Raw genomic sequence first — 22,139 nt, forward strand, 5'->3', positions numbered from 1 at the left:
CAAAAATAATAACAGAAAACACAAGGAATGAATACACAATGAACAATGGTAACTTGGCTCTATACACACGGGTACCAGTACCAAGACTTAGTGCTCTGGTACCGTTTGCCGTGCAGTAGCAGAGAGAACAGTCTATGATTTGGGTAGCTACAGCCTTGACAATTTTTAGGGCCTTCCTCTGAAAACACCTTGCATAGAGGTCCTGGATGGCAGGAAGTTCGCAATACCCTTTGTAGGACCTTGTTATCAGATACCAGATTCTTCACTGGAGACGGTTGTAGACACAACAGGACCATCGCTGCAGCCATTTCTTCCAGTTCAGCTTGAATTAGTGGTTTATTGAAATAATAGAAAAATAAATATTGAAATGTTTGAGAAACTGCTCCGTCAGTGGATTATAAAATTAAGTGTTGATATTCATTAATATGAGAGGGGTTACATTTCCACAGCCCCATCCCTGAGCTGTACACCTAAATACATTTTGTGGACTGTGATGCGCATTGTCAAAAGTCACACTGGTGTCATCTTCCACAAAGCTTTGAAAAGTAGCTATGCGAGTGTATAGCCTAATGCAGATTTAATGTGGCCTACTGTTTAAGCAATTGAGAATCAGTAGATGCTGTTGATAAATGGTTTACAGAACTAAAACTACTATAACTTAGAAAGTTGAGACAAGGTTTTTCTATATAAGAGTGAAGTCGTGATGACAGGATTAATCAGGAACTGTTTTAAATATTCTCTGCATTCTGTTGTCCTCTTCTTGATGTCACTTCTTCCTGTTTCTCCAATTAAGGTATTTGTCTCTTTTAGTGTCTTTCCCAGATGCTTTTTGAATATTTGGCACTTGTTTTCATGTTTCTATGTCACGATCATCGTATGGAGGAGACCAAAGCGCATGGTGTGAATGCATACTTTAATGATTGACGAAAACACGAAGTACACTAAAACAAAACTAACTAACTAACTAACTAACACCGCTATAGCACCACTGTGCTAACATGCAACATAACACAGACAATAACCCACGAAATACCAAAAGAAGATGGCTGCCTAAATATGGTTCCCAATCAGAGACAACGATAAACACCTGGCTCTAATTGAGAACCAATCTAGGCAACCATAGACATATATAAACACCTAGATGGTATGCAACCCCATAAACTTACAAAACCCCTAGACAGTACAAAAAACACATACATCACCCATGTCACACCCTGACCTAACCAAAACAATAAAGAAAACAAAGAATACTCAGGTCAGGGTGTGACATTCTATGACAGTCAATATAAAAATGATTGTGATTAAGAGATGTAAAAGTTGAGCGATGTAATTTCCGGTCACAACTTGCAGACTTGTTTACGAGTTGCTGTGCGTTTTGTTGCCAACCTATTTTGCTACCTGACAACTCTACGGTTTTTACTTTTTAATTACCGTTTATATTTTTGTTTTTTTCCTCAACTTTTTCATTCCGGACACTTTATCTGGACACGGTTCGTCAGGACCTCCAACAGCCGAAGCTAAGTAGTAACATTAACATGATGCCTTCTAATTGCAGTCGCTGTACTCATAAATATACAGGAGAACGATCGCCTTATGGCGAGGATAGCTGTGCTACAATACAAGCCCAGCTTCAGACGCAATCGTTAGGCAAGGGTAATTTCAGTGTAGGAAAGGATGAAACAGCGTCTGTGCCACCAGTAAGTACAGATAGTAGTATAAATCCCCTGGCACAGTCCCCGCAGCCGGACAACTTTCTCACGGTTTCTGGAAGGAAATGCTGTAGGAATGCTCAACCGGTGTCGCTCATTCAGCCGACAGAAACTTTCAACCGGTTTTCCCCATTAAGCAGCGAGTCGGAGTCAGAGGCCGAGTCTTCTCTGGTCTCTACTCCTCCCGTTACGGGGTCTGAGACGCCGAAGCTTCCCACCATTAACTCTGACAAATTGAAAACTCTAGTCATTGGCGACTCCATTACCCGCAGTATTAGACTTAAAACGAATCATCCAGCGATCATACACTGTTTACCAGGGGGCAGGGCTACCAACGTTAAGGCTAATCTGAAGATTGTGCTGGCTAAAGCTAAAACTGGCGAGTGTAGAGAGTATAGAGATATTGTTATCCACGTCGGCACCAACGATGTTAGGATGAAACAGTCAGAGATCACCAAGCGCAACATAGCTTCTGCGTGTAAATCAGCTAGAAAGATGTGTCGGCATCGAGTAATTGTCTCTGGCCCCCTCCCAGTTAGGGGGAGTGATGAGCTCTACAGCAGTCTCACAACTCAATCTCTGGCTGAAAACTGTTTTCTGCCCCTCCCAAAATATAGAATTTGTAGATAATTGGCCCTCTTTCTGGGACTGACCCACAAACAGGACCAAGCCTGACCTGCTGAGGAGTGACGGACTCCATCCTAGCTGGAGGGGTGCTCTCATCTTATCTACCAACATAGACAGGGCTCTAAGTCCTCTAGCTCCACAATGAAATAGGGTGCAGGCCAGGCAGCATGCTGTTAGCCAGCCTGCCAGCATAGTGGAGTCTGCCACTAGCACAGTCAGTGTAGTCAGCTCAGCTATCACCATTGAGACCTTGTCTGTGCCTCGACCTAGGTTGGGCAAAACTAAACATGGCGGTGTTCGCCTTAGCAATCCCACTAGGATAAAGACCACCTCCACTCCTGTCATTATTGAAAGAGATCATGATACCTCACATCTCAAAATAGGGCTACTTAATGTTAGATCCCTTACTTCAAAGACAATTATAGTCAATGAACTAATCACTGATCATAATCTTGATGTGATTGGCCTGACTGAAACATGGCTTAAGCCTGATGAATTTACTGTGTTAAATGAGGCCTCACCTCCTGGCTACACTAGTGACCATATCCCCCGTGCATCCCGCAAAGGCGGAGGTGTTGCTAACATTTACGATAGCAAATTTCAATTTACCCCCCAAAAAAAGACGTTTTTGTCTTTTGAGCTTCTAGTCATGAAATCTATGCAGCCTACTCAATCACTTTTTATAGCTACTGTTTACAGGCCTCCTGGGCCATATACAGCGTTCCTCATTGAGTTCCCTGAATTCCTATCGGACCTTGTAGTCATAGCAGATAATATTCTAATCTTTGGTGACTTTAATATTCACATGGAAAAGTCCACAGACCCACTCCAAATTGTTTTATGAGCCATCATCGACTCAGTGGGTTTTGTCCAACATGTCTCTGGACCCACTCACTGTCACATTCATACTCTGGACCTAGTTTTGTCCCATGGAATAAATGTTGTGGATCTTAATGTTTTTCCTCATAATCCTGGACTATCGGACCACCATTTTATTACGTTTGCAATTGCAACAAATAATCTGCTCAGACCCCAACCAAGGAACATCAAAAGTCGTACTATAAATTCACAGACAACACAAAGATTCCTTGATGTCCTTCCAGATTCCCTCTGTCTACCCATGGACGCCAGAGGACAAAAATCAGTTAACCACCTAACTGAGGAACTCAATTTAACCTTGCACAATACCCTAGATGCAGTTGCACCCCTAAAAACTAAAAACATTTCTCATAAGAAACTAGCTCCCTGGTACACAGAAAATACCCGAGCTCTGAAGCAAGCTTCCAGAAAATTGGAACGGAAATGGCGCCACACCAAACTGGAAGTCTTCCGACTAGCTTGGAAAGACAGTACCGTGCAGTACCGAAGAGCCCTTAATGCTGCTCGATCATCCTATTTTTCTAACTTAATTGAGGAAAATAAGAACAATCCGAAATTCCTTTTTGATACTGTCGCAAAGCTAACTAAAAAGCAGCATTCCCCAAGATAGGATGGCTTTCACTTTAGCAGTGATAAATTCATGAACTTCTTTGAGGAAAAGATTATGATTATTAGAAAGCAAATTACGGACTCCTCTTTAAATCTGCGTATTCCTTCAAAGCTCAGTTGTCCTGAGTCTGCACAACTCTGCCAGGACCTAGGATCAAGAGAGACGCTCAAGTGTTTTAGTACTATATCTCTTGACACAATGATGAAAATAATCATGGCCTCTAAACCTTCAAGCTGCATACTGTACCCTATTCCAACTAAACTACTGAAAGAGCTGCTTCCTGTGCTTGGCTCTCCTATGTTGAACATAATAAACAGCTCTCTATCCACCGGATGTGTACCAAACTCACTAAAAGTGGCAGTAATAAAGCCTCTCTTGAAAAAGCCAAACCTTGACCCAGAAAATATAAAAAACTTTTGGCCGATATCGAATCTTCCATTCCTCTCAAAATTTTTAGAAAAGGCTGTTGCGCAGCAACTCACTGCCTTCCTGAAGACAAACAATGTATACGAAATGCTTCAGTCTGGTTTTAGACCCCATCATAGCACTGGGACTGCACTTGTGAAGGTGGTAAATTACATTTTAATGGCATCGGACCGAGGCTCTGCATCTGTCCTCGTGCTCCTAGACCTTAGTGCTGCTTTTGATACCATCGATCACCACATTCTTTTGGAGAGATTGGAAACCCAAATTGGTCTACACGGACAAGTTCTGGCCTGGTTTAGATCTTATCTGTCGGAAAGATATCAGTTTGTCTCTGTAAATGGTTTGTCCTCTGTCAAATCAACTGTAAATTTCGGTGTTCCTCAAGGTTCCGTTTTAGGACCACTATTGTTTTCACTATATATTTTACCTGTTGGGGATGTTATTCCAAAACATAACGTTAACTTTCACTGTTATGCGGATGACAGACATCTGTACATTTCAATGAAACATGGTGAAGCCCCAAAATTGCCCTTGCTAGAAGCATGTGTTTCAGACATAAGGAAGTGGATGGCTGCAAACGTTCTACTTTTAAATTCGGCCAAACAGAGATGCTTGTTCTAGGTCCCAAGAAACAAAGAGATCTTCTGTTGAATCTGACAATTAATCTTAATGGTTGTACAGTCGTCTCAAATAAAACTGTGAAGGACCTCGGCGTTACTCTGGACCCTGATCTCTCTTTTGAAGAACATATCAAGACCATTTCAGGGACAGCTTTTTTCCATCTACGTAACATTGCAAAAATCAGAAACTTTCTGTCCAAAAATGATGCAGAAAAATTCATCCATGCTTTTGTCACTTTTAGGTTAGACTACTGCAATGCTCTACTTTCCGGCTACCCGGATAAAGCACTAAATAAACTTCAGTTAGTGCTAAATACGGCTGCTAGAATCCAGAATAGAACCCCCAAAAATTGATTATATTACTCCAGTGTTAGCCTCCCTACACTGGCTTCCTGTCAAAGCAAGGGCTGATTTCAAGGTTTTACTGCTAACCTACAAAGCATTACATGGGCTTGCTCCTACCTATCTCTCTGATTTGGTCCTGCCGTACATACCTACACGTACGCTACGGTCACAAGACGCAGGCCTCCTAATTGTCCCTAGAATTTCTAAGCAAACAGCTGGAGGCAGGGCTTTCTCCTATAGAGCTCCATTTTTATGGAACGGTCTGCCTACCCATGTCAGAGACGCAAACTCGGTCTCAACCTTTAAGTCTTTACTGAAGACTCATCTCTTCAAGTGGGTCATATGATTGAGTGTAGTCTGGCCCAGGAGTGGGAAGGTGAACGGAAAGGCTCTGGAGCAACGAATCGCCCTTGCTGTCTCTGCCTGGCCGGTTCCCCTCTTTCCACTAGGATTCTCTGCCTCTAACCCTATTACAGGGGCTGAGTCACTGGCTTACTGGGGCTCTCTCATGCCGTCCCTGGAAGGGGTGCGTCACCTGAGTGGGTTGATTCACTGATGTGGTCATCCTGTCTGGGTTGGCGCCCCCCCTTGGGTTGTACCGTGGCGGAGATCTTTGTGGGCTATACTCAGCCTTGTCTCAGGATGGTAAGTTGGTGGTTGAAGATAACCCTCTAGTGGTGTGTGGGCTGTGCTTTGGCAAAGTGGGTGGGGTTATATCCTTCCTGTTTGGCCCTGTCCGGGGGTGTCCTCGGATGGAGCCAGAGTGTCTCCTGACCCCTCCTGTCTCAGCCTCCAGTATTTATGCTGCAGTAGTTTATGTGTCGGGGGGCTCGGGTCAGTTTGTCATATCTGGAGTACTTCTCCTGTCCTATTCGGTGTCCTGTGTGAATCTAAGTGTGCGTTCTCTAATTCTCTCCTTCTCTCTTTCTTTCTCTCTCTCTCTCGGAGGACCTGAGCCCTAGGACCATGCCCTAGGACTACCTGACTTGATGACTCCTTGCTGTCCCCAGTCCACCTGGCCGTGCTGCTGCTCCAGTTTCAACTGTTCTGCCTTATTATTATTCGACCACGCTGGTCATTTATGAACATTTGAACATCTTGGCCATGTTCTGTTATAATCTCCACCCGGCACAGCCAGATGAGGACTGGCCACCCCACATAGCCTGGTTCCTCTCTAGGTTTCTTCCTAGGTTTTGGCCTTTCTAGCTAGTTTTTCCTAGCCACCGTGCTTCTACACCTGCATTGCTTGCTGTTTGGGGTTTTAGGCTGGGTTTCTGTACATCACTTTGAGATAACAGCTGATGTACGAAGGGCTATATAAATAAATTTGATTTGATTTGATTTGAAATGCATTTTTATATGATTGAATTATTTCTACCAAATCGAAATCTAACTTATGAAAATCAAAGGTTGTAAAAGTAGGACAGGCCTTTGTAGAATAATTAGCACCTGTTTTGATGTTTCTCTGACAATCATTGCAAACGTTATTGCGAACAAGAGATTTAAATGCATTTTTATATGATTTGACTATTTATATCAAATCAACACTTTACTTCTTATGCAAATCAAAGGTTGTAAAAGTAAGACAGGCCTTTTTAGAATAATTAGAACTTGTTTTGATGTTTCAATGCAAAAGTTATTGAGAACAAGAGATTTCACGGAGAATGTCTGTTAATGTCTGTTAATGTCTGATATAAAACCTACTTTACCTCAGTCCACAGCCAGCACAGGCTGGAGCGAATTTAGCTACAGTAGCTATGCCAGAGGTAACGTTAGCTGGGATTAACAATGCAAGAATGCAACGACTTTCTATAAATGCATTAACTGGATTGTGTTTCGGAATTAACTTAGCTATATGTCACGTTGTCGATGTAATTTATTGACAGTAGGCTATCCATTGTAGCGTACAGCCGATTTGTTTGATAAAGTTAAAACAAAATGCAAGTCTATTGTTCTTGGATCTACGCGGTAAAATGCTAGTAAAATAAACTGATAGATTGCCCGAAAATAGACTGACTGTGCATTGTTACCTCTGAAATTGTGACATTTATAGTTAACAAGTGTCTATTTAATGTTGATAAGTTTAAATCTGTGCCAATATGTATAGGATAGTTACTATGATAAATATGTAAAATGCATGAGCAGCCAACTAAGGGACTAAAGGAAATTAAGGGGATTGTGAGGGAAAGCTAGGTAGAGAGGAGGAGCAGGACAGCCTTTTTTTACACACATGTTTTATGGAGCCATTAAAAGTTATTGTACTCAATGTCTTTTTACTGGTAAGTATTTTTGAAAGATATGACAACTTTGTCTGATGAACATGTTTGTGTCCACAGGACTGTGTCCACAGGAGGCCCAGACTGCTCTCACACAACCCGACACGGTACATTAAGCAAGGGCTCAACACAACCATCCAACTGCTATTTTCATGTAGTATTTACGATTTACCTTCAATGTCCCTCATGCTTTGTGTAATGTATCTGTCATGTATTGTCATGTTATGTCTTGTTCCTGTTCTTTCTCTTCACTTCGTTTCCCCCTGCTGGTCGTATTAGGTTACCTTCTCTCCCTTTCCTTCCCCCAGCTGTTCCTCATCTCCTCTAACTACCTGGTTTACTCTCTCCCACCTGTTCCCTTTTTTCCCTCTGATTAGGTCTCTATTTCTCTCTCTGTTTCTGCTTCTGTCTTTGTCAGATTCTCGTTTGCTTCACCCTTGTCCCGTCCTGTCGTAATCTGCCTCTTCATCAGATGCTACGTGTGATCAGGTACCTCTGTCCTCTACAACCCGCGCCTACCCGGAGAGACCAGCAGTCTGTTGCCGCTAACCCTGCTATTCTCCTCTGCTGCTAGAAGGTGACTCTCCTGTAAAGATCAGAGGACTTTATGATTTATTTGTCGCCCTCTCTGCGGGTTGTCTATTTTGACAACCGATACATCTGAAGAGGATTTATGTCTTCCCTGTGTTTGGACATTAAAAGACTCTGTTTCTGTTAAACCGCTTTTGGGTCCTCACTCACCTGCATAACAGAAGAATCTGACCAAGAATGGACCCAGCGACTTCGGATCCTCTCCACTCAGCCGTCGAGATCCAGGGAGCGATGCTAGGCAGACACGAGCAGGAATTGTCTGCTGCTCAACATGCCGTTGAGACCCTGGCCGCCCAAGTCTCCGACCTCTCGAAACATATTCACCATCTCCGCCTCGATCCACCGGCTACTTCCAGGGCTTCCGAGTCTCCGGAGCCCAGAATTAATAACCCGCCGTGTTACTCTGGGGAGCCCACTGAATGCCGCTCGTTCCTCACCCAGTGTGATATTGTGTTTTCTCTCCAGGCCAACACGTACTCCAGGGGCACAGCTCGTATCGCCTACGTCATATCTCTCCTTACTGGACGGGCTCGTGAGTGGGGCACGGCAATCTGGGATTCGAGGGCTGAGTGTACTAACCAGTATCAGAACTTTAAGGAGGAGATGATACGGGTTTTTGATCGTTCTGTTTTTGGGGAAGAAGCTTCCAGGGCCCTGTCTTCCCTATGTCAAGGTAATCGATCCATAACTGATTACTCTATAGAGTTTCGCACTCTTGCTGCCTCCAGTGACTGGAACGAGCCGGCTTTGCTCGCTCGTTTTCTGGAGGATCTCCGTGCGGAGGTAAAGGATGAGATTCTCTCCCGGGAGGTTCCTTCCAGCGTGGATTCCTTGATTGAACTCGCTATTCGCATAGAACGACGGGTTGACCTTCGTCACCGAGCTCGTGGAAGGGAGCTCGCGTTATCCGTTGCCCCCCTCTCCGCATCACTACCATCTTCCTCCACTGGCTCAGGTGCTGAGCCTATGCAGCTGGGGGGTATTCGCATCTCGACTAAGGAGAGGGAACGGAGAATCACCAACCGCCTCTGTCTCTATTGCGGTTCCGCTGGTCATTTTGTCATTTCATGTCCAGTAAAAGCCAGAGCTCATCAGTAAGCGGAGGGCTACTGGTGAGCGCTACTACTCAGGTCTCTCCTTCAAGATCCTGTACTACCTTGTCGGTCCATCTACGCTGGACCGGTTCGGCAGCTTCCTGCAGTGCCTTGATAGACTCTGGGGCGGAGGGCTGTTTTATGGACGAAGCCTGGGCTCGGGAACATGACATTCCTCTCAGACAGTTAGGGGAGCCCACGGCCTTGTTCGCCTTGGATGGTAGTCCTCTCCCCAGGATTCAGCGTGAAACGCTACCTTTAACCCTCACTGTCTCTGGTAATCATAGCGAAACCATTTATTTTTTAATTTTTCGTTCACCTTTTACACCTGTTGTTTTGGGCCATCCCTGGCTAGTGTGTCATAATCCTTCTATTAATTGGTCTAGTAATTCTATCCTCTCCTGGAACGTCTCTTGTCATGTAAAGTGTTTAATGTATGCTATCCCTCCTGTTTCCTCTGTCTCTTCTTCACAGGAGGAGCCTGGTGATTTGACAGGGGTGCCGGAGGAATATCACGATCTGCGCACGGTGTTCAGTCGGTCCAGGGCCACCTCCCTTCCTCCGCACCGGTCGTATGATTGTAGTATTGATCTCCTTCCGGGAACCACTCCCCCCCGGGGTAGACTATACTCTCTGTCGGCTCCCGAACGTAAGGCTCTCAAAGATTATTTGTCTGTAGCTCTCGACGCCGGTACCGTAGTCCCTTCCTCCTCTCCCGCCGGAGCGGGGGTTTTTTTTGTTAAGAAAAAGGACGGGACCCTGCGCCCCTGCGTGAATTATCGAGGGCTGAATGACATAACGGTTAAGAATCGTTATCCGCTTCCCCTTATGTCTTCAGCCTTCGAGATCCTGCAGGGAGCCAGGTTTTTCACTAAGTTGGACCTTCGTAACGCTTACCATCTCGTGCGCATCAGGGAGGGGGACGAGTGGAAAACGGCGTTTAACACTCCGTTAGGGCACTTTGAATACCGGGTTCTGCCTTTCGGCCTCGCTAACGCACCAGCTGTCTTTCAGGCATTAGTGAATGATGTACTGAGAGACATGCTGAACATCTTTGTTTTCGTTTACCTTGACGATATCCTGATTTTTTCACCGTCACTCCAGATTCATGTTCAGCACGTTCGACGTGTCCTCCAGCGCCTTTTAGAGAATTGTCTTTATGTGAAGGCTGAGAAGTGCTCTTTTCATGCCTCCTCCGTCACATTTCTCGGTTCTGTTATTTCCGCTGAAGGCATTAAGATGGATCCCGCTAAGGTCCAAGCTGTCAGCGATTGGCCCGTCCCTAAGTCACGTGTCGAGCTGCAGCGCTTTCTCGGCTTCGCGAATTTCTATCGTCGTTTCATCCGTAATTTCGGTCAGGTGGCAGCTCCTCTCACAGCCCTTACTTCTGTCAAGACGTGCTTTAAGTGGTCCGTTTCTGCCCAGGGAGCTTTTGATCTCCTCAAGAAGCGTTTTACATCCGCACCTATCCTTGTTACACCTGACGTCTCTAGACAGTTCATTGTCGAGGTTGACACGTCAGAGGTGGGCGTGGGAGCCATTCTTTCCCAGCGCTCCCATTCTGACGACAAGGTCCACCCTTGCGCGTATTTTTCTCATCGCCTGTCGCCGTCGGAACGTAACTATGATGTGGGAAACCGCGAACTGCTCGCCATCCGCTTAGCCCTAGGCGAATGGCGACAGTGGTTGGAGGGGGCGACCGTTCCTTTTGTCGTTTGGACTGACCATAGGAACCTTGAGTACATCCGTTCTGTCAAACGACTTAATGCGCGTCAGGCTCGTTGGGCGCTGTTTTTCGCTCGTTTCGAGTTCGTTATTTCTTATCGTCCGGGCTCTAAGAACACCAAGCCTGATGCTTTATCCCGTCTCTTCAGTTCTTCAGTAGCCTCCACCGACCCCGAGGGGATTCTCCCTGAGGGGCGTGTTGTCGGGTTGACTGTCTGGGGAATTGAGAGGCAGGTAAAGCAAGCACTCACTCACACTCCGTCGCCGCGCGCTTGTCCTAGGAACCTTCTTTTCGTTCCGGTTCCTACTCGTCTGGCCGTTCTTCAGTGGGCTCACTCTGCCAAGTTAGCCGGCCACCCCGGCGTTCGGGGTACGCTTGCTTCTATTCGCCAGCGTTTTTGGTGGCCCACTCAGGAGCGTGACACGCGTCGTTTCGTGGCTGCTTGTTCGGACTGCGCGCAGACTAAGTCCGGTAACTCCCCCTCCTGCCGGCCGTCTCAGACCGCTTTCCATTCCCTCTCGACCGTGGTCTCACATCGCCTTAGACTTTATTACCGGACTGCCTTCGTCAGCGGGGAAGACTGTTATTCTAACGGTTGTCGATAGGTTCTCTAAGGCGGCTCATTTTATTCCCCTCGCTAAGCTTCCTTCTGCTAAAGAGACGGCACAAATCATCATTGAGAATGTTTTCAGAATTCATGGCCTTCCGTCAGACGCCGTTTCGGACAGGGGTCCGCAATTCACGTCTCAATTTTGGAGGGAGTTTTGCCGTTTGATTGGGGCTTCCGTCAGTCTCTCTTCCGGTTTTCACCCCCAGTCTAACGGTCAAGCAGAACGGGCCAATCAGACTATTGGTCGCATCTTACGCAGTCTTTCTTTTCGTAACCCTGCGTCTTGGGCAGAACAGCTCCCCTGGGCAGAATACGCTCACAACTCGCTTCCTTCGTCTGCGACCGGGCTATCTCCTTTTCAGAGTAGCCTCGGATACCAGCCTCCTCTGTTCTCGTCCCAGCTCGCCGAGTCCAGCGTCCCCTCCGCTCAGGCTTTTGTCCAACGTTGTGAGCGCACCTGGAAGAGGGTCAGGTCTGCACTTTGCCGTTATAGGGCGCAGACTGTGAGAGCCGCTAATAAGCGTAGGACTAAGAGTCCTAGATATTGTCGCGGTCAGAGAGTATGGCTCTCCACTCAAAACCTTCCCCTTAAGACAGCTTCTCGCAAGTTGACCCCGCGGTTCATTGGTCCGTTCTGTATTTCTCAGGTCATTAATCCTGTCGCAGTGCGACTTCTTCTTCCGCGACATCTTCGTCGCGTCCACCCGGTCTTCCATGTCTCCTGTGTTAAGCCCTTTCTTCGCGCCCCCGTTCGTCTCTCCCCCCCCCCATCCTTGTCGAGGGCGCACCTATCTACAGGGTCCGTAAGATTTTGGACATGCGTCCTCGGGGCCGTGGTCATCAGTACCTTGTGGATTGGGAGGGGTACGGTCCTGAGGAAAGGAGTTGGGTTCCATCTCGGGACGTGCTGGACCGTTCGCTGATCGATGATTTCCTCCGTTGCCGCCAGGTTTCCTCCTCGAGTGCGCCAGGAGGCGCTCGGTGAGTGGGGGGGGGTACTGTCATGTATTGTCATGTTATGTCTTGTTCCTGTTCTTTCTCTTCACTTCGTTTCCCCCTGCTGGTCGTATTAGGTTACCTTCTCTCCCTTTCCTTCCCCCAGCTGTTCCTCATCACCTCTAACTGCCTCGTTTACTCTCGCCCACCTGTTCCCTTTTTTCCCTCTGATTAGGTCTCTATTTCTCTCTCTGTTTCTGCTTCTGTCTTTGTCAGATTCTCGTTTGCTTCACCCTTGTCCCGTCCTGTCGTAATCTGCCTCTTCATCAGATGCTACGTGTGATCAGGTACCTCTGTCCTCTACAACCCGCGCCTACCCGGAGAGACCAGCAGTCTGTTGCCGCTAACCCTGCTATTCTCCTCTGCTGCTAGAAGGGGACTCTCCTGTAAAGATCAGAGGACTTTATGATTTATTTGTCGCCCTCTCTGCGGGTTGTCTATTTTGTCAACCGATACATCTGAAGAGGATTTATGTCTTCACTGTGTTTGGACATTAAAAGACTCTGTTTCTGTTAAACCGCTTTTGGGTCCTCACTCACCTGCATAACAGTATCTCTATCTAATCCTCTCTTCCCACTGTTTCTGTTGCAGTCTTCAGATATCAGGCAGAGGCTAGCAAAAAACACTCAAACTGGACCTGAACTGAACTGAAAAGAAGAGCGACCCAGGGATGTGTGCTTTGGGGACGTTTAAAAGAATGTGACTGGCAGAATGGGTGTTGTATGTGGAGGATGAGGGCTGCAGTAGGTATCTCAGATAGGGGGGAGTGAGGCCTAAGAGGGTTTTATAAATAAACATCAGTGGGTCTTGCGACAGGTATACAGAGATGACAAGTTTACAGAGGAATATAGAGTGCAGTGATGTGTCCTATAAGGAGCATTGGTGGCAAATCTGATGGCCGAATGGTAAAGAACACCTAGCCACTTGAGAGCACCCTTACCTGCCGATCTATAAATTAAGTCTCCGTAATCTAGCATGGGTAGGATGGTCATCTGAATCAAGGTTAGTTTGGCAGCTGTGGTGAAAGAGGAGTGATTATGATAGAGGAAACCAAGTCTAGATTTAACCATATGTCCAATCCAATAGTTTCAGAAAAGTAGTCACTTCTTGAGATCTGTATTAAAATATTTAGTTTAAGTAGTTGCGTTCTCAGATCTGAATTCAAATAGTTTAAAAAAGTAGTAACTTTCTGAGATCTGTATTCAAATGGTTTTAAAGTTTTAATTTTGTGTTGTCCTCCAGGAAAAATGTTTCTTTCCACAAAGCATAGTTAACTATAGTTATCCCAGGTCTGGTGTGAGTGCCAGTCAGCAGGTAAATCTACCAAAAGAAAGTGTGTGTGTGTGTATATGCGAAAGCATGTTCCTGTGTCTGTGCACACACTGTGTGCGTGTCCATTCGACCCAGTCTGTAGAGCCACCTCTATGTATTACAGCAGCAGCAGTATAAATAACATTACATTTCCTGCTGCTGTGTTTTTAGAGGGACTTTTATCTGGTTCTGCAGTACAGGGTGATTGATGTAGCTGGCTCTACAGTACTTAGTACCCAGAGGAGAGCAATGGTACAGCCAGGACAAAAATAATTTGTTTTGTCCCTTATGTCCCTCTCCTACTTATTCTGCTCTCTTTGAATTCCCCTCATTCTCTCACTGGTGCTCAAACACTAAGTCATAGGTGCACTTTTAGAAAAAAAGGTGCTAAGTAGAACCATTCAGGGTTCTTCGGGTTTGTCCCCATTGGGGAACCCTTTTGTTGCTGGGTAGGACCCTTTGCAGAGGGGTTCTATCTATAAACCTCTATGTAGGGTTCTTCAAAGAACCCCCTGTATATGGTTCTACCTAGAACCCTCTATGAAGAACCATTTTATAATCTAAAACATTCTTCCTCGAATTGTCTATGAAGGGTTCCACCGAGAACGCTTTTATCTTTGGAGGGTTCTTTATAGAACCGGTAGAACCCACCAATCTTAGCCTTTCCCCAAAATAATTTTTACGACAATACATATGTATATCATAAGGCCTTTCTTTGAGGGCGTAGTTATACCCTAACACAGTGGTGTTAGGAATCTCCAGGATTACAGGCCACATCAGGCTTGCAAGTCACATTATGCTGGCTTGCAAAGTGATGTGTAATTCCTATTGGAATCCAGCTAGAGTTAGGATAGCCGACAAGCGGAATTGTTAATCACACGCAACCTGCATTCAGCCAGGGTAGGGAAGATTTAATACTGAGACCTCAATCATCTAAACTGGAACAACCAACAGGTGCAATAAATCCAATTACTAACAGATTGGATTAGTTTAGAAATCTGTATGTTATTTATGTTTGTGTAGCATAAAATTGATCAACCAATCAATGTACATATTACAGTAAAACAAACAATTCTGAAAATTTCCTGGCAAATTATAATGCTGGGAATTATGCTGCGCCACTCGGGAGGCCCATGTAGAACCCTTCCTGCCTTCCAAAGAATCCTTCTTGCCTTTCAAATAACTATTTTTTCCAAAAACAATTCTGAGGATGTTAACGGTTCTAGGTAGAACCCTTTGACTTACAAAGAACCCTTGTCTTCCAAAAAGGGTTCTTCTGATCAGAACAGTTTTTGGTAGAACACTATCCCTCCTCAAATAACCTGTTTGGAACACTTTTTTCTAAGAGTGTGTGTTTGGAATAGAAATGGGCTTTGAAGTTTTTATGCAGGCTACAACTAGGGCCAGGGCCTGTATTCAGAAAGAGTCTGAAAGAAGGTCCCTGCTGTTCTTATATAATCTAACTCATTATGAACCTTAAAGACAAACCAGGGGGCCAATGTATCTTTGCATATCAGAGTAAGACTGCTGATCTAGGATCAGGTCCACCTGTCCATATTATCTTATTCATTATTTTTATTATAATGTTATTCAATTAATCACTATTTCAGCACTCCTACTCTGAGACTTTGTCAAGAGTCCAGGCCGCTCTGCTCCACACACTCAACACATTCATCCACCTACCTGTTTGTGAACTTTTGTAAGCTGGTCCAGGTTGTTCTCGAGAAAGGAAATCTTCTGCTTCTGGTGGCTACATCCCCCGCTATCATCTGGCTCCATCTCTGAATGCTGCAGCGGGAAGAAACAGAGAAACAGAGAGAGAGAGAGAGAGAGAGAGAGAGAGAGAGAGAGAGAGAGAGAGAGAGAGAGAAACAGAGACAGAGAGAGAAACAGAGAGAGAGAGAGAGAAACAGAGAGAGAAACAGAGAGAGAGAGACAGAGAGAGACAGAGAGAGAGAGAGAGAGAAACAGAGAGAAACAGAGAGAGAGAGAGAGACAGAGAGAGAGACATAGAGAGACAGAGAGAGATAGAGACAGAGAGATAAAGAGACAGAGAGAGAGAGAAGGAGATAACGAGAAAGAAAATGAGAATGTGGTTAAGATCACACTAGATATCATTAACTATTAAATCATTTAGATTAATGGTCACCAACCGGTCGATGGATCCTAGGCATTCCTAGTCGGTCACCAGACATTTATGTAAAAAACCCAACGATGTAGTCAACCTTGCATTCCTATTTCTTTTATTCGTATTGAGCTGTTTGCGGTAGGTGCATTTCATTCAGCAGCCCTAGCGCCGGGAAGGCAAAGTGTTCCCATTTTTAACCATTTCATGTGTCTGAAGATAGAGCTCTGTCTACCCGGCAGGTCCAGAGAGCAAATCAAGTGCACCGATAGGCCTACCGCTGGCCAATCAGATAGCTCAGATCACTATGTCTGCACAGTCGAGCCATAGACTGTAAAAAGAAGTGACAAATGCACAGCAAAGTTGATACAGTGAGATTTCAAAACGTTTAAAACCATGAGAAGAGAGAGACTCAACGTATACAGCAAAGAGCTGCTGTTTTTATGAGTAAGTTCATGTTTAACCTCTTGAATTTCATTTTTGGATGAAAAACATTCCCGTTTTAAACAAGATATTTTGTCACAAAAATATGCTCGACTATGCATATAATTGACAGCTTTGGAAAGAAAACACTCTGACGTTTCCAAAACTGCAAAGATATTGTCTGTGAGTGCCACAGAACTAATGCTACAGGCGAAACCAAGATGAAATTTCATACAGGAAGTGAGACAGATTTTTGAGGCGCTGTGTTCCAATGTCTCCTTATATGGCTGTGAATGCGCAAGGAGAGATCCTACACTTTGTCGTTTCCCCAAAGGTGTTTGCAGCATTGTGACATATTTGTAGGCATATCATTGGAAAATTGACCATAAGAGACTACATTTACCAGGTGTCCGCTTGGTGTCCTCCGTCGAAACTATTGCGTAATCTCCAGGTGCATGTTTCCATTTTGAACAGAGGAGAAACCAAACTGCCACGAGTGACTTATCATCGAATAGATAAGTGAAAAACACCTTGAGGATTGATTCTAAACAACGTTTGCCATGTTTCTGTCGATATTATGGAGTTAATTTGGAAAAAAGTTCACGTTTTAATGACTGAATTTTCAGTGTTTTTTCTCAGCCAAACGTGATGAACAAAACGGAGCGATTTCTCCTACACAAATAATATTTTTGGAAAAACTGAACATTTGCTATCTAACTGAGAGTCTCCTCATTGAAAACATCCGAAATTCTTCAAAGGTAAATTATTTTATTTGAATGCTTTTCTTGTTTTTGTGAAAATGTTGCCTGCTGAATGCTAGGCTTAATGCTATGCTAGCTATCAATACTCTTACACAAATGCTTGTGTAGCTATGGTTGAAAAGCATTTTTTGAAAATCTGAGATGACAGTGTTGTTAACAAAAGGCTAAGCTTGTGAGCCTATATATTTATTTCATTTCATTTGCGATTTTCATGAATAGTTAACGTTGCGTTATCGTAATGAGCTTGAGGCTATAATTACGCTCCCGGATACGGGATTGCTCGTCGCAACAGGTTAAGTTGTTATTCAGCACTGTCTTGGTTCAACACTTTTATAAGCCATAACATGTGCTTTCTCGCTACTTCCACTGATGCCACAAGTTCTGAAGCTGCAATAAATTAGTATAGCAAAGTGTTTCCGGTAAGCTTGCATTGCTACTATTAGCGGCTTGTGTCTTTTTTAATATCGAGGAATATTTCACTTTCTCTGGTCATAGGAGTAACAACATGAATTGGGGCATGAGGCAGAAATAATGCAGTGCGACTTGAGTTTCGCTATCAAATGGGAGATTACCCTTTTTCTTAGCGGAGGGAGAGTGGAGGGACAGTGAGGTGAGTAGAGTGTGAGGCAGCCTCACACTGCTCCCTCCATCTGCCTCATTGCCTGTATCCGTAATGGGTCAGCGGTCAAACGACCTCCACTCATCACTGTCAAACGCTCCCTGAAACAGTTCAGCGAGCAGGCCTTCTAATCGACCTGGCCAGGGTATCCTGGAAGGATATTGATCTCATCCCGTCAGTAGAAGATGCCTGGTTATTTTTTTTTAAATGCCTTCCTAACCATCTTAAATAAGCATGCCCCATTCAAGAAATTTAGAACCAGGAACAGATATAGCCCTTGGTTCTCCCCAGACCTGACAGCCCTTAACCAACACAAAAACATCCTATGGCGTTCTGCATTAGCGTCGAACAGCCCCCGTGATATGCAGCTTTTCAGGGAAGCTAGAAACCATTATACACAGGCAGTTAGAAAAGCCAAGGCTAGCTTTTTCAAGCAGAAATTTGCTTCCTGCAACACTAACTCAAAAAAGTTCTGGGACACTGTAAAATCCATGGAGAATAAGAACACCTCCTCCCAGCTGCCCACTGCACTGAAGATAGGAAACACTGTCACCACTGATAAATCCACTATAATTGAGAATTTCAATAAGCATTTTTCTACGGCTGGCCATGCTTTCCACCTGGCTACCCCTACCCCGGTCAACAGCACTGCACCCCCCACAGCAACTCGCCCAAGCCTTCCCCATTTCTCCTTCTCCCAAATCCAGTCATCTGATGTTCTGAAAGAGCTGCAAAATCTGGACCCCTACAAATCAGCCGAGCTAGACAATCGGGACCCTTTCTTTCAAAAATTATCTGCCGAAATTGTTACCACCCCTATTACTACCACCCCTGTTCAACCTCTATTTCGTGTCGTCTGAGATTCCCAAAGATTGGAATGCAGCTGCGGTCATCCCCCTCTTCAAAGGGGGGGAACACTCTTGACCCAAACTGCTACAGACCTATATCTATCCTACCCTGCCTTTCTAAGGTCTTCGAAAGCCAAGTGAACAAACAGATTACCGACCATTTCAAATCTCACCATACCCTCTCTGCTATGCAATCTGGTTTCAGAGCTGGTCATGGGTGCACCTCAGCCACGCTCAAGGTCCTAAGAGATATCTTAACCGCCATTGATAAGAAACATTATTGTGCAGCCGTATTCATTTATCTAGCCAAGGCTTTCGACTCTGTCAATCACCACATCATTATCGGCAGACTCGACAGCCTTGGTTTCTCAAATTATTGCCTCGCCTGGTTCCCTAAGTACTTATCTGATAGAGTTCAGTGTGCCAAATCGGAGGGTCTGTTGTCCGGACCTCTGGCAGTCTCTATGGGGGTGCCACAGGGTTCAATCCTTGGACCGACTCTCTTCTCTGTATACATCAATGATGTCGCTCTTGCTGCTGGTGAGTCTCTGATCCACCTCTACGCAGACGACACCATTCTGTATACTTCTGGCCCTTCTTTGGACACTGTGTTAACAACCCTCCAGGCTAGCTTCAATGCCATACAACTCTCTTTCCATGGCCTCCAATTTCTCTTAAATACAAGTAAAACTAAAAGCATGCTCTTCAACCGATCGCTGCCTGCACCTGCCCGCCTGTCTAACATCACTACTCTGGACGGCTCTGACTTAGAATACGTGGACAACTACAAATACCTAGATGTCTGGTTAGACTATAAACTCTCCTTCCAGACCCACATCAAACATCTCCAATCCAAAGTTAAATCTAGAATTGGCTTCCTATTTCGCAACAAAGCATCCTTCACTCATGCTGCCAAACATACCCTTGTAAAACTGACCATCCTACCAATCCTCGACTTTTACAAAATAGCCTCCAATATCCTACTCAACAAATTGGATGCAATCTATCACAGTGCCACCCGTTTTGTCACCAAAACGTCACCACCATTGCGACCTGTACATCTCTCGTTGGCTGGCCCTCGCTTCATACTCGTCGCCAAACCCACTGGCTCCAGGTCATCTACAAGACCCTGCTAGGTAAAGTCCCCCCTTATCTCAGCTCGCTGGTCACCATAGCATCACCCACCTGTAGCACACGCTCCAGCAGGTATATCTCTCTGGTCACCCTCAAAACCAATTATTTATTTGGCTGTCTCTCCTTCCAGTTCTCTGCTGCCAATGACTGGAACGAACTACAAAAATCTCTGAAACTGGAAACACTTATCTCCCTCACTAGCTTTAAGCGTGAGCTGTCAAATCTACCATTCCAGTGTTTTACTTGCTATATTGTATTTACTTTGCCACCATGGCCCTTTTCCCTTATCTCACATCGTATATAGACTTTTATATATATATAGACTTTTGTACTGTATTATTGACAGTATGTTTGTTTTACTCCATGTGTAACTCTGTGTCGTTGTATGTGTCAAACTGCTTTGCTTTATCTTGTCCAGGTCGCAATTGTAAATGAGAACTTGTTCTCAACTTGCCTACCTGGTTAAATAAAGGTTAAATAAAAATCCCCTCAGACTGACCATCAGATGCAGGCCATCATCCAGTAACAACAATAAAAGCTACCATCACTCCAGTAATTAAAAACAATATATAAATATGGTCACATAGCTATGCCTCCTCACAAGTACATTGAACAAAAATCTAAACGCAAAATGTAAAGTGTTGGTCTCATGTTTCATGGGCTGAAATAAAAGATCCCAGGAAATGTCCAGATGCACAAAAAGCTTTTTTCTCTAAAATGTCCTGCACAAATTTGTTTACATCCCTGTTAGCGAGCATTTCTCCTTTCCAAGATAATCCATCCACCTGACAGGTGTGGCATATCAAGAAGCTGATTAAACAGCATGATCATTACACAGGTGCACTTGGTGCTGGAGACAATAAAAGACCACTCTAAAATGTGCAGCTTTGTCACACAACACAATGCCACAGATACATGTATCTAAAGATTCGAGGTGGCATGCAATTGGCATGCTGACTGCAGTAACGTCAACCAGAGCTGTTATCAGAGAATTTTATTTTAATTTCTCTACCATAAGTCGCCTCCGACATCGTTTTAGAGTATTTGGCAGTGCGTCCAACCGGCCACACAACCGCAGACCGCATGTGTGGCGTCGTGTGGGCGAGTTGTTTGCTGATGTCAACGTTGTGATCAGAGTGCCCCATGGTGGCAGTGGGTTTATGGTAAGGGCAGGCATAAACTACGGACAATGAACACAATTGCATTTTATCGATGGCAATTTGAATGCAAAGAAATACAGAGATGAGATCCTGAGGCCCATTGTTGTGCCATTCATCCGCCGCCATCACCTCGTGTTTCAGAATAATAATGCACCGCCCCATGTCGCAAGGGTCTGTACACAATTCCTGGAGGCTGAAAATGTTCCAGTTTCCACCAATATCCAGCAACTTTGCAAAGACATTGAAGAGGAGTGCATACGCACTGTGACAAACATATGCTTATCTGTATTCCCAGTCATGTGAAATCCATTGATTACGGCCTAATGAATTAATGTCAATTGACATATTTTCTTATATGAACGGTAACTCAGTAAAATCTTTGAAATTGTTGCATGTTGCACTTACAGAATATTTTTGTTCAGTGTAATACAACAAATTATACAGTGTGATCATACACCTAAAAAAAATGATATAATAAAAAAATGGTCTGTGAAGAACAACATTGACAGGGCAATTCAAGCTTAGCCAATATACAGAGATAATGTATTGGGCCTACTGCACAAACCTCATTGCTACAGAACTGTTTTTAACTGGTTAATATTGCATAACATAAGCTGATGTTTTTTAAGTCATGTTTTTTTTTAAAGCTGAGCGGTAGATCTCTCCCTCCTTTACTCCCTCTCTTCGTCCTTTACTCACTTACCCTTTTGACTCGAGTTGTGAGGTCTTGAACAAAAAGCTTCCGCAGGTTGTGCAGGGTCTGGAGTTCACGGGCCTGTGGAATAAAGAGAGAGAAAAAGACAGGAAGAGAGAGAGAGAGAGAGAGAGAGAGAGAGAGAGAGAGAGAGGAAAGAAGAAGGGATATAGGCACGGAGGGTTGGAGAGAGAGAGAGAGAAATAGAGAGAAAAGGAAAGTGGGAAAGAAGAAGGGATAGAGGCATGGAGGGTTGGAGAGAGGGAGAGAGAGAGGGAGAGGGAGAGGGAAATAGAGAGAAATGGAAAGGGGAAAGAAGAAGGGATAGAGGCACGGAGGGTTGGAGAGAGAGAGAGAGAGAGAGAGAGAGAGAGAGAGAGAGAGAGGGAGAGAGAGGGAGAGAGAGAGAAATAGAGAGAAAAGGAAAGTGAGAAAGAAGAAGGGATAGAGGCATGGAGGGTTGGAGAGGGAAAGGGAGAGGGAGAGGGAGAGGGAAATAGAGAGAAAAGGAAAGTGAGAAAGGAGAAGGGATAGAGGCACGGAGGGTTGGAGAGA

The 22,139-nt window shown here is 44.8% G+C and overlaps 1 protein-coding gene across 1 annotated transcript in view; it reads right to left on the bottom strand.

Annotated features, from left to right (window-relative positions):
* LOC115135305 (kinesin heavy chain-like) overlaps window positions 1-22,139 on the bottom strand; it is a 98,355-nt gene that overhangs the window by 16,243 nt on the left and 59,973 nt on the right. The window contains exons 21-22 of the mRNA XM_029669862.2: window positions 21,594-21,665; window positions 15,504-15,608 (exon numbers count right to left, since the gene is read on the bottom strand). Coding sequence (XP_029525722.1) covers window positions 15,504-15,608; window positions 21,594-21,665 — 177 coding nt within the window. The remainder of the gene's footprint in view (window positions 1-15,503; window positions 15,609-21,593; window positions 21,666-22,139) is intronic.

Source organism: Oncorhynchus nerka, linkage group LG2, assembly GCF_034236695.1.
Source record: "Oncorhynchus nerka isolate Pitt River linkage group LG2, Oner_Uvic_2.0, whole genome shotgun sequence".
Classification (NCBI taxonomy): domain Eukaryota; kingdom Metazoa; phylum Chordata; class Actinopteri; order Salmoniformes; family Salmonidae; genus Oncorhynchus; species Oncorhynchus nerka.